This window comes from Quercus lobata, chromosome 2, assembly GCF_001633185.2.
Source record: "Quercus lobata isolate SW786 chromosome 2, ValleyOak3.0 Primary Assembly, whole genome shotgun sequence".
Taxonomy (NCBI): domain Eukaryota; kingdom Viridiplantae; phylum Streptophyta; class Magnoliopsida; order Fagales; family Fagaceae; genus Quercus; species Quercus lobata.
In genome coordinates, this window is record NC_044905.1 from 26,428,739 (window position 1) to 26,441,583 (window position 12,845).

At 35.5% G+C, this 12,845-nt stretch overlaps 2 protein-coding genes across 3 annotated transcripts; one reads left to right on the plus strand and one right to left on the minus strand.

The window, feature by feature from the left end:
* Window positions 1-221: 221 nt before the first annotated feature.
* LOC115975123 (MICOS complex subunit Mic10-like) lies at window positions 222-5,561 on the plus strand. Of its 2 annotated transcripts, XM_031095781.1 has the most exons (4): window positions 222-335; window positions 536-797; window positions 3,253-3,395; window positions 5,246-5,561. In XM_031095781.1, exons 2-4 carry the CDS (start codon window positions 656-658, stop codon window positions 5,258-5,260), a joined length of 300 nt encoding a protein of 99 aa, XP_030951641.1. In that variant the 5' UTR covers window positions 222-335; window positions 536-655; the 3' UTR covers window positions 5,261-5,561. The 2 variants fall into 2 exon arrangements, with proteins under 2 accessions (XP_030951641.1, XP_030951640.1); XM_031095780.1 differs by lacking the exon at window positions 222-335 and having other exon boundaries at window positions 489-797.
* Window positions 5,562-9,915: 4,354 nt separating this feature from the next.
* On the minus strand, window positions 9,916-10,983 carry LOC115962081. The gene has a single exon (XM_031080957.1). It carries the CDS (start codon window positions 10,981-10,983, stop codon window positions 9,916-9,918), a length of 1,068 nt encoding a protein of 355 aa, XP_030936817.1.
* Between the last annotated feature and the right edge of the window lie 1,862 nt (window positions 10,984-12,845).

The window sequence follows — 12,845 nt, forward strand, 5'->3', positions numbered from 1 at the left end:
TTTTTTGGGGTGGGGAGCTTTTAGATGTTTAAAAAAGAAAAGAAAAGACAGAGATTGAGTTGGGCCTAATAACTGTTGAATTGAGGAAAACTAAAGCAAAACAAAATAGTGGGTTGGGTTAAGTTGGGGGAATGTTTGAGCCCAAAGCGGTGGCACGAACATATCACATATGAGATGAAGGTGTTTCTTAATTCTTTTCTTTATTTTATTACCCTAAAAAAAATTGGAAATTGGTGAGAAAAAGAAGAGAATCCTAGTCCTAGAGAAAGGGCAGGAGCGAGTGAGTGAATAAAAAAAAGCTAAGAAAATAAAAGAAGCAAACGAGAGGAGAGGAGGCCAACCAACGGTGTCTTGGTCTAGTGGTGCCAGGGGCTAGACTTGGTAGGGCGAACTAAGGTTCGATCCCCCGCAAGCCCGTTGGGAGGAGTTTAAAACCTTAACCCCGGGACCCGCTCCGAAACCGGATTAGTCGGCCCAGTGGGTTCGGATACCGGTTGGGAAACCAAAAAAAAAAAAAAAAAAGAGAGGAGAGGAGGCCTGTCTTTCTCTTTCTATAGCCGAGGAGGCCTCAGACTCAGAGACTGACATTACATACAGATACAGTTACTACAACAAGAAGCAAATCAATCAAATTGAAGAAGAAGAAGGGGGTGGAATGGCGGCTGAGAAGAGCAACCAGATTGTGGGCCAATCCAAATACGACTTGGACGCTAAGTGGGATGCGTGTCTCGATCTGACGGTTCGCCGCTTCGTCTACTCATCCTTCGCCGGCACCTTCGGTGGCCTCCTTTTCTTCAGTTCGTTCGCTCTCTCTCTCTCTCTCTCTCTTAATTCTTATTTTCTTTATTTGCTTCTGAACACAATTAACCTCGATTGGGGGATTATTGGTTGCTTTTACATTTCCATCTAATTAATTTACACTATTCCTTTGTTGTTGTTATAGTTAACAAGGGTTTTTGGAATTATAAATTTTTTAAGATTCTTTTCTTATGATACATAATTTTATGTAATGGAATGGAACAGAATCGAATCTACCGATTTGCTTTACTTGCCTTGCCTGACATACATACATTTTACATGGGTTTGATCATAATCACTATATTTGTACCTGTAAATAAAACACATATCCTAAGTAGAAGTAGGTAATTTAGGAAGGGCAGCAGCAAAGCCTCATTCGTTGGTTCTAGATAGTAGTCAAATGGTAAGTATGGTGACCATGTTTCCTTCTCTACTTGCTCAAAAATCTTTGAATTGAGTCATTGATTTGCCTAGTCTAATGGGGCTGAAGGGATTCAGCAAAGACTGCGTCTCAGTATGTTGGTACTAAGTTTAGTTCCTTTCTGCTTAATACTAGTGCCACTTGAGGCTACAGGCAGGCATTCGATTCTGTTATAACTGCATGTTATGTTAGTATTGTGAGTTCTTTTTCTTTTTGATGTTTGGTTGAATTTAAATTTAACACTTTTTTAAAATTTTTTTTTTTTTTTAATTGGTAAATTACACACCACCCAGTGGACTCTTGAACCCCACAACCTCATCCTCCATCCTATTATTATGAGAGAAGGAAGATCCAGTTGAGCTATAGCTCATTGGCTAAAAAACACAATTTTACATCTTCAATATCCTATTCTTGTTGAAATACTGTTTTTATGTTGTCATTGCGTGCATGTTTTTAACATGTTTCGCATAAAAAATTCCATAAATTTTTAAATTTCTTCCAGCTTTATCTCTTTGATTCTTATATGCTGCAATTATTTTTTTGGTTCATGGGCTGTTTTATGTCCTGGTTGCTGCCTCTCAAATTTAAACTTGCTGTTCAGGTAAGTTGAATTGGGTTGCCTTAAAGGTCAATCTGTTGTGTACTCATATTGGGATTTCTCAATCGAAGCTGTGGGTCACATGATTCCTTTTCTGAATTGTCCAAAACTTAAATATGTCATATAGAATATATTAGAAGTGACTTGAAACAGATTCTAATGTTAGGAAACAATCTTACAGTATGTGAATAATATGGTGTATCAAATGCTTTATAAGCAATTGTAGGCAGGACTCTTTGTTATTACCACAGTGTTGGTAAAAGTGCAGGGCACACTTAAACTCAAAGGCCTCTTGGAGCCTAGGCACAAAGTGCAAGTGTGCGCCTGATTGAAGTGAAGCACACATTTAAAAAAAAAATTATAATAAATTTACAAATAATTATTAATGAAAAAAGAAATACAACAATCAAATTATCATATAAATTTATATAAAACATTTTATATAATTCATATAACATTAATACAAGCCCTACTTTTGCAATTTTAACACAAAAATTGCAAGTCAAGTAATTTTAATTTTTTGGATCAGCTAGATATGAGTACTTCCATGTAATAACCTTTCATAAATCTCCGATAGCCATAATGCCCTATGACTAATTTCTAATATTAGTTAATAATTTAATCACTTATGGACTATAAGTCTTTAAGAATTAGTCTTCTATGTTCAACATCAACTACTAAAGTAAATAAACAATTACCCCAAATATATTATATCATACTTTTTCTTTTTTTTCATGAATGACCTAAGAATATGAAGATGTAGTAGTATGGTAATTAGTATGAAGTAGATATTCAAAAGGGAAAAAATAGAAAAAGAAGAAGAATAAGCTGTGTGGGTAATTGTTTTGGGTAGAAAAAACCAAGAGCAAATACAAATAAAAATAGAGAAGAACTAGGGGGTTGTGGGTTCTTGGACAAGTTACACTCAAACTTGTATGTATTTTTGATATGTAAGTTGCACTAAAAATATGGCAAATCAATTGTTTATATCAATAATGTCAAGATCCTAAAGTTATAATTCAGTTTTGGTTTTTTTTTTTTTTTTTTGGAAAAATATAAGAAGTGCAAAAAAGCGTGCTTTGAGCTTTTTGAAAAAACCCAAAAAAGCACGCCTAAAGCATGCTTCTTTGAGTGCACCTTGCTTTAGAGGCAAAAAGCACTAGAGCCTTGGGGCTTTGCGCTTAATCGCGCTTTTACCAACACTGTATTACCATGACTTATCTCATTGGCACTGAAATTGAAATGTATAATATAATCACAATGGGCATTATACATTTTAAGTTTCTACTAAATGTTCATCTATGATGATGTCACTGGAAGCTTTTATCCCTGGCATAACGATATAAATTCTTTTGCAATCTGTTGATTAGAAGCTAGTGTTTTAACATCCACAAATTAATTATCTTGATCAATGTATCCTGATTTGTCATACCAGGGAGTCCTGTTTCTCGTTGGGCATCTGTAGCTTTTGGTGCTGGAGTGGGTATTGGATCTGCATACACAGAGTGTTCTCATTTATTTGATGGATCTCCTGCAAAGTTGACAGCTCCTAAGATTACAGAGACTCCTGCTCCTCAGGTAGGACTCCTATTTTTTTTTATTTTTTTTTTATTTTTTTAAATAACTAACATAATTTTCTATTTTGGTAGACATTGCCTTCAAAATTAGAATCAGATAAAATTATATGAGGGATGCAATATTGCAATTTAGGTTTGATCAAGTGATTTTGTTGAGAAATCCATTATGTTTTGTGAAGAACCATAAGAAGAGTAGTTTTGGATAGCTCAAACCTAGGAACAGTGCCTGGGTACAGGTACTGCTCTAAGCTGTGCTTTCAAGATACTGGAAAAAAGACGATAAAGCTTAATATATAGGCAGAAGTAATGATGTTCACCTTTAAATAATTTCTACACTTCATATGGACTTGAAAGTCAATGCAAAGTTGGAAATGAGCCAGAGAAATTGATTTAATGTAATACGCTCAATGAAAGTAGCTAATTATTTGAATAGGAAAAAAAGGAGAAAATTGGTGCTGGACACTTAAATTTGAAATGCAACTTTTGTAACTTTCAACAGGATCAATTTTATCCCATCAAGAAGTAGATTAATCATCTGATTACTGTAAATATTAGAACAATTCTACCTATCAAAAAAAAAAAAAAAAAATTAGAACAATTCATAGTTAGTTTAGTTTTTTATTTATCAGCTGTACCCAATGGGACCAATTTGTTTGCTTGATTTTTGACAACTACTAAGTAATGCTTGAACAATGTGAAGTTTAGAGAGAGCAGTGGCATGGTATAGCTAGCCCCTTTATGTTGCATGCATCAGTAATTGGATAGACAATGATGACTACTATTACGCGTATGATTTAGATGCCTAAGTATTGGTGAATAATTTATCTATATAAATCTTCTTAAAGAGACATGTTATTGCAACGTGACATCTTTGTTACATGTTTGCTCAGATTCATTTTTATTTCTGAATATTCAGTGTTGGTAAAATTGTCGGGCGCACTTTAGTGCAAAGGCCTCCTGGAGTCTAGGCGCAAAGCGCTAAAGTGAACCGCACATTAAAAAAAGAAAAGAAATTAATGGTCAATACAACAATCAAGTGATCGATTAATCATATAAATTATACATTTATATAATTGTCTTGTGCTTTACGAGATATATGCAACCATGATATTTGATGGCCATGATTAAAATGAAGATAATAAGACTACATGCCAATGCCAATGCCAAAGAAGGTTGGTGCCCTTTAATTTAGAGATTTTCAGTGGGTTATAGCTTAAGTATGGCCAAACCATATCAAGTGGGCTTTGGGAAAGCTAATGTTGGTTTCTCGAAATGAACTTGTGGAAACAAGACAATTTTGGATTCAGTTTTTTGTTTAAAATGAATGTTTGAATGGAATGCTAGAATTAATATCAGGGGTTGTTTGCAAATTGTATATTTAAAAAACTTATGGTATTGTCAATGGGAGTGCTTCATTCATGCCCCTTCTGTCCAAATTGTTTGGCAATCTTTGAACATTTAACCCTTATGTCTTTGAATTAAAAGTACCAGCTTAAATTCAAATAATATACAGATGGAAAAATAGTAGACATATATAAGAAGACTAACAGATTTGATATATTTCACAGTTTGTTATACTCTTTTACTCTTTTTTTTTTTTTTTTGGTATTTTGGGGGGGCGGGGGATGGTTGAGAATTTACACACGCACTTGATGGAGCTTAAATTCATTATCTGATCCTCCAACCAATTATTATGCAAGAAGGAAGTGTCAGTTGAGCCATAGCTTATTGGCTTTACTTTTCAAATATATCTGTTATTACTTGACTATTGTTTTGAACACATTGTATGTATTTTAAAGAAGAAATTATCTGCTTATTAGGATTTTTATTTTTATTTTCACTCTCTCCCAGGATGGCCAGGACTAAGAATGGACTCTTGACGTTACAATCAAGTTGGCTGGCGTGCAGAATCATAATTTTATTGAAGTTGTTGGTGTTTTCTTTCACCGGAGAGGCTTTTAAATATGTAGTACAAACATTGTTTTGAATGGATAAGCGACTAACCTGTTGTACGTCGAATTCTATTGTTTCTTGTTCTGCAGTCTTATTTCCTTGAATGGAAGTTTACTTTTGGGGAAAAAAATGAAGAAATAAATTGCTTTAATGTAAACCCTGCTCTTGGTATTTAATTTATCAACTATAGAAATGGTGGTCAGGGTTGCTGAAAGCGGTATTACTTTCGTGGGTGAAGTTGTCCCGGCCCAACCTGTTTTATTTGCTTTCTTCTTTATTGGGCACAGCACAAACATGTTCGCCGACTTTCACTTGCACGCTTTTATGTTAATGTCTCAAAATTCTGAAACCACCTACAATAATTCTCGCAAGGAATCATCAACGACATGAGTCATAATTTGGGAATGAGTATTTTCGTCTTTATTGCCGTTTCGGGAGTTATGACTCACAGAGACCACATTTGAAAATGTCTGAGGGAAATTTTGCAAATGGCCTAAGAAGGAAAATATCAGATTATCAAATATTCCAAAAAGAAGAAGAAACAAGGATCGTACACGATTCCCATAAAATAAAAGTTAAAAATAAGATTGTAGATGATTTCATAGAATTTATGAATTAAAAGCAGAAAATCTTATGGCTTTCATTCAATGGAAAAAGAAATAGAGGCTTTAGCGGGCGTGTGGCACAAATGAAATTAAGGCAATGTTTGGATCCACGTTTAACCACGTTTGCATTTACGTTTGATATAAATTGTTGGGACCCACGCTACAAAACGCGGAAACGGGAAATGCAAGCTGAGGAGAAACGCGCAAAGCTGAAAGCTGGGAAACGCAAAAAATCATTCGCAACGCACCGTTTCATTAATCCAAAGCGTTCTGTACTGTTCATGGACCACGCTCTCTTCATTCTCATCACAGATACGCACCGTTTCATTAAAAAACCGGTCTTGCGCGTCCTGTTCATTCTTGCGCGTCCTGTTCATTATTTTGTGAGCGTACTGTGTGAACAAAATCACAGCTGTTCTGATGCCCATCACAAAACGGTACGCTGCCTCTCAACGGCTATTTTCTTCTCTCTCTCACAAACCTGAAAGCTTTCTTTTCTTCTCTCTCTCAACTACCTTGGTTCAATGCCTTCAATGCTGGTTGTTGCTCCATCCGAATCGTCTTCAATGCTTTGCACCTACCCACAAACCACAAAACCATCAAAACAGAGAAGGAAAGGAACTCAGAAACCCATTAGCCGAACCTCTCTGAACCACTCCCCTCTGTTCTTCCTTCACTGAGTGAACCTCCTCTCCGCTGTGGACACCGTTGCCGCCGCTATGGGTCTCCGCATTCACCGGTAAGAGTCATTAAAATTAAAATGCTCTCTGATCTGTTGGTGTAGTTATATTGTTTTCCATGAGGCATTTCATCAATCTGTGGTTTTCTTTGATCTGTTTGTGTTCAATGTTTGTGCCTTTTTTTTTTTTTGTGTTTTCCATGACACTATAAAAGTAGGTTTCTTGATCCTTCGTGTAAACCTCTGTTGTATTTGGATATATGTGTGAGTTTAGTTTTCATTTTGCCTAACTGATTATGATTATGCACATGAACTGCTTGTTGAAATGCGTTAATGAGGCATTTCATCAATCTATGGTTTTCTCTGATCTTTTTGTGTTCAATGTTTGTGCCTTTTTTTTTTTTTTTTTTTTTATGTGTTTTCCAAGACAGTATGAAAGTAGGTTCTTTGATCCTCCGTGTAAACCTCTGTTGTATTTGGATATATGTGTGAGTTTAGTTTTCATTTTGCCTAACTGGTTATGATTATGCACATGGACTGCTTGTTGAAATGCGTCAATGAGTGTAGAAGGAAGTTGTAGGAAAAATGGTTAAGGAGAAATTGAAGGACGGTGGTAGTAATGATCAGAGAGCTGACTGGAAAGACCCTAAGGAATTACAAGCTTTTTGTCAGTTCTATGCTGCTCAAGTCCTAGCCGGCCAGAGGAAAGGAGGATTTCTGACCAAACTTGGGGTTGACAACGTGATTGAACAGTTGGGTAACATGGGAAAAGTGGTGACTCCACTTTAGATTAAAAACAAATGGGATCATCAAGGTTTTCAGACCCGGACTGTTCATTGAACCGTAAAAGGGAGAGGTTCAAGGGTTTTGAGGTCGAACTGAGGTTGAACCGGGGTCGAACCGTGATGACGTCATAATTAATTTAATAATTATTTTAAATATATATAAAAACATTAAATTAATAAAAAAAAAAAATTTAACTAGAATAGTCTAATTCATTTAAAAAATGAAAATGTTGTTCACATTCCCCTATATTTCAGTTGTGTTGTGCAATCCAAATGAACATTGTTATAATTTTGTCAAGCCTGCATTTACAAGTATGTGAGAAAATAAATTAAGAAAAGAGAGAAATCATTATTCTTAAAAAATGCAATCCTCAAACAGCACTTAAAAATATAGGTGGGAGTTCAGATTTTCAATAGGCTGCAGTTTGCCAACAGTGTAAACAATGCTTAACTTAAAGTTTAAAATATTATTAAAAAAAAAAAGAAACTTTTAATAATAAAAACCTACATCCACAAGTATACAAACTTTTATTTAGAAAACTTAAAGCCACTTCCAAGTATCTGTGCAGAGTCTTTAGTTAATGATTGTTGAAACTTTCACTAAATAGTAAAGCAGCATTTATAGCATAAATTTCGCAACTAATATTTCCATAATTAACTACACCAAGAAAAATTCTCACAATACCTTTTGAAACAGAAAAACAACTCCAAAACTAACCATAAGAACCCTCATGAAACTCCCTTAAAAAGCCCAAAAAAACCAACCGAATCCCTCTGTAAAACCCAACCAGTCCCAGGAAATTTCACAACCAAAATCCCAGCAAAACCCACTGAATATATCACCAAAAACAGCCCCCATGAACCCAGAAAAATTCACAACCAATCACCAAAAACAGCCCCCATGAACCCAAAAAAATTCACAACAATCACCAAAAACAGCCCCCATGAACCCAGAAAAATTCACAACCAAAATCCCAGCAAAACCCACTGAATATATCACCAAAAACAGCCCCCATGAACCCAGAATTTTCACAACCAATCACCCAAAACAGCCCCATGAATCCCAGCAAAAAAATTCACAACAATCACCAAAAACAGCCCCCATGAACCCAGAAAAATTCACAACCAAAATCCCAGCAAAACCCACTGAATATATCACCAAAAACAGCCCCCATGAACCCAGAATTTTCACAACCAATCACCCAGAATGAACCTAGAAAAATTCAATTAAAACCTCATTGCAAACATAACACAGGACACGAAATTCTTAGCCAAACACCATAGGAAATCAACCAAGAAAAATTCTCATAATACAACTACACATTGTGTACAACCTTGTTTCTCATAATAATGTTTTCCAAGTTATAGTACACAAACATAATACAAAGTATAAAATACATAGAAATTATCTCTAAAATAGAAATTATCTCTAAAATGTTACAGTACACAAACAAAATACATAGAAATGTTTTCCAACCTTCTTACAAAAAGACATAGAAATTATCTCTAAAATACAAAATATAACTTCAAAGTTCAAACATAATTATTATGATCATAAATCATCAATGTCATGATAGTTATCATGCTCATCATCATTCCCTGGAAATCCAGGAGGAGGGCCAACAGGTTGTCCAAATGTTCCCAAATCAATTCCTTCAACCTCACTGCTATCATTTACAGATTCTACACACAAGTTTGAACAAAATAAAAAGAAAAATCATAATAATGTTTACACAAGCTTAAAAAAATAAAAGAAAAATCAATATAGGTTATTATATTTTTTTACATATAAACTAACATTCAATATTAGAAGAAGGCCCTGCACTTGCTGGATATGCACCCTCTTCATAAATTGCATTCTCCAACTCTTCATAATTAAGATATGAGTCTTCCTCTTCCACAAATACCCAAAAATCAGTTTTGTCGATACTTGCATAATCAATGGGGTCAAAATTAAACTTTTTGTTGTAAAGCCTGCATCATAAAATGTCATGCTCATTATTGGAATTTGAACATAATTAGTAACTAACAATTACATTATATAAATGACTTTTTAAAAATTTATATAATGACAAGATATAGCATTTAGTTACCTATGTTTCAATCGCAAGTTATGATGAACAAACACAAGATCATTGAGCCTTTGATGCTCCAATCTATTTCTCCTCTTAGAGTGTATTTGGTCAAATAAACTCCAATAACGCTCACATCCAGAAGAAGCGGAAGTTTGGCTAAGGATTCTAATTGCCAATTTTTGCAAGTTTGGAGCATCAGCACCCCATAACTTCCACCATTCATCTAATTTTCATAACACAACATAATCTAATATTAATTAACATAAACATATAGTCCAAGACTAGATTCTCAACATATAGTATTAAAGTAATTAGATTCCCAACTACATTACTTGAATGCAGCACTATATCCTTTACTTGAATGCAACACTAATTACTTGAATGCACACTATATCCTTTAATAAACATATGGTATTAAAGTAAACTAATTACTTCTCACCTGGATGAGTGGTTGTGCTTGTTGACAATGCAAGATCTCTATCAAAGCTCCCAATACGGTCTCGAAAAACAATTTACCAGCAGATACATAATTGGAAGCATTATCAGTAACCATGTGAACTATGTTTTTTGGACCAACCCATGTAATTACTTCATCAAACAGTTTAAATAAGTTTCTAGTACTCTTCACAATATCTGAGGTATCAACTGATTTTACAAATACCATTCCCCTAGGACAATAAACAAGGAAATTAATTAATGACCTATGTCTAGTATCTGTCCAACCATCAGCCATAAGTGTACATCCAACTTTTGCCCAATGCCTACGTTGTGACTCAACCAACAACTGAACCTCTTTCTTTTGATCCCTCAACAAAGGGACCCGTACAACATGATAAGATGGACCTTTGTAGTCAGGACTAGCAGCAGCTACGACATCAATCATCTTTTGGTAGTACACTGAATTGACTACATTAAAAGGTATGTAATTGTCATACAAAAACCTTGTAATAGTCATATCAGCTTGCCTCACCCTTTCTTTACTTTGGAACACACTTTTAAGACCAGGTTGAGCTCCTGGAGTAGTTCTTGGAGCAAAATAATTATCCACCGGATTTGTACCCTTTCTTTTACCTAAAACAAGTTTTTTAGGCAACCCACTACTATATACTTCTTGAACATCTTCATCTTCTTGTATATCACTATTTGTGGAAGGCACACTAAACATTTCTTCTTGACGTTGTTTTTCAGCTTTTTTCTTCAACTCAAACTCCTTCACATATTCCAACATTTGGTATCTCACATCATGAGAAACCTTTTTACATGATCCAATATCACCTTTTATCCCCGCAAGGTGTTTTTTCATCCTATTAATACCTCCACCTTTATATGTTTGCCTACAATACATACATGTGAAAGTATTTCGTCCCTTCTCATCTGCCCCAAGGCTAAAATGTTCCCAAGCCGGATCAACCTTTTCCCTTACTCTAGAGCTAGACTCCATTACATTGGAATCAACTTCATGTGATGGAGTAGACTTGGTCTCTGTTTCCATTTTAATCTAAAAGACTAAACAACCAATCAAACACGCATAGACCCATCAATTTTTGAAATACAAATAGTCAAAGAATCACAACTTCATACACAAAGTCAAATTAACAAACTAATATACACAAAGTCATAGAGTCAAAGAATCACAAATTGATCTATAGGTGCTGATATAGAGAGAATCATAAACTTCAAGCACCTAAAAAATATTAATGTTATTTTGCAGGGCCTAAAATATTGTAAAAGGTAAAATCACTGCCTTCAAGTAGCAGATAACACATAGGATGCTATGCCATTATTCTACAGCTACAACATCACAAACTATGACAGCAAAATGGGGATAGGAAAGGAATGCCACTATGGAAATACAGAGAGGTTCCAGAATGCTGAGGTAGTTCTGTTCAGTATGAAATTGGCTATATATGAATAATTGATCAATCAAGTGAATCATATACACCAGCAAAAAAATAAAAATAAATATATTACAGCCAATCATCCAAATCTGAAAATAGAGATTTATATATATATATATATATATATTACAGCCAAAAGGAAATATTAAAGTGCAGAATTTTGGTCTGTATAAACAATTGCTAGTAGTGTATTCACTTACATCAATGATTATATTAAATTTTCAGTAGGTAATTTAAATAACTATGCATATGACGTGTTTGAACTCTAATTGCTTACAAATATATAGTACCCAATTCAGCTATTTGTTATTGAAATTGCTCTTAATTTATAATGAATCTCATCCAAAATGGATGGTGGTTCTATCTCTTGGACCTTGGTTTTTGATAAAACCTTTTATTCATTTGAATATATATATAACTATATATATATTTATTTATTTATTTATGTAGAATGACACCTTATTGCAAATCAGCACTTGGGTCATCTCAAGTCCATTCATACACGATATGGTCAAGTTTGTTGTTCAAAATAAACCATATCTTCCAAATCAACAATGCTTTCAGCAAAAAAAAAATCAACAATCATCATCCACAATCATCCACATTTTCAATTGACCCAAATCAATTTACACACCAACACTTCAGATCTATATCATCATCCACAATCAACTTGCAAAAATTAACAAAGAAAAAACAGATTAGAGGTAACAAAGTACCAAACGACGGCGACGGCGACGGCGACGAGGCACAGAGTGAGCTGCGACGGCGACGAGGGAGAGAGGCAGAGATGAGCGTGAGTGAGTGAGCTGCGATCTGGGCTGAGCTGCGATGGTGAGAGAGTGATTGAGACTTTGAGATCAAACAAAGGTGGAATGACGGCGATCTGGGTTGAGCCAAAAGAAAGGTGGAACGGTGGTGGAACAAGGGTGGAATGGCGGTAGGATTTAGGGTGGAACAAGGGTGGAATGACGACGATCTGGGCTGAGCCAAAAGAAGGGTGGAACGACGGTGGAACAAGGGTGGAACGACGGTAGGATTTATGGTGGAACGACGGCGACAAGGGATAGAGGCAGAGACGAGAGAGTGATTGAGAGAAGTGAGGGTTTCGGAGTGATTCTTGAGAGAGGGTTAAAAAAAAGAAAGGTGGAACGACGCCGTATAGGAGGGGGGGAAAAAAAAAGGCTGGAACGACGTCGTTTTAAGGCAGAAGTAATGCAACCGTTCAAACTGTTTGAACCGCCCACGGTTCACAGAACCAGACGGTCGGACCGCGGTTCAGACGAGTCCATGTTTTTTTTCTCATGGAACGGTTCCTTACCTTAAACGGACCGTGAAACTGAACGGTTCACGGGTTTCTCGGTCGGACCGTACGGTCCGGTCCGAGTTTAACAACCTTGGGGATCATCTGAAAAAAGGGTGGAAGGATTATAACCAGTGTTTTGACAATGAGACTGGG

Coding starts and splice junctions, on each gene's coding strand:
- LOC115975123 (XM_031095781.1), top strand. CDS start 656: ATGGCGGCTGAGAAGAGCAACCAGATTGTGGGCCAATCCAAATACGAC. Junction 798..3,252: donor CGGTGGCCTCCTTTTCTTCA/GTTCGTTCGCTC, acceptor TTGTCATACCAG/GGAGTCCTGTTTCTCGTTGG.
- LOC115962081 (XM_031080957.1), bottom strand. CDS start 10,983: ATGGAAACAGAGACCAAGTCTACTCCATCACATGAAGTTGATTCCAAT.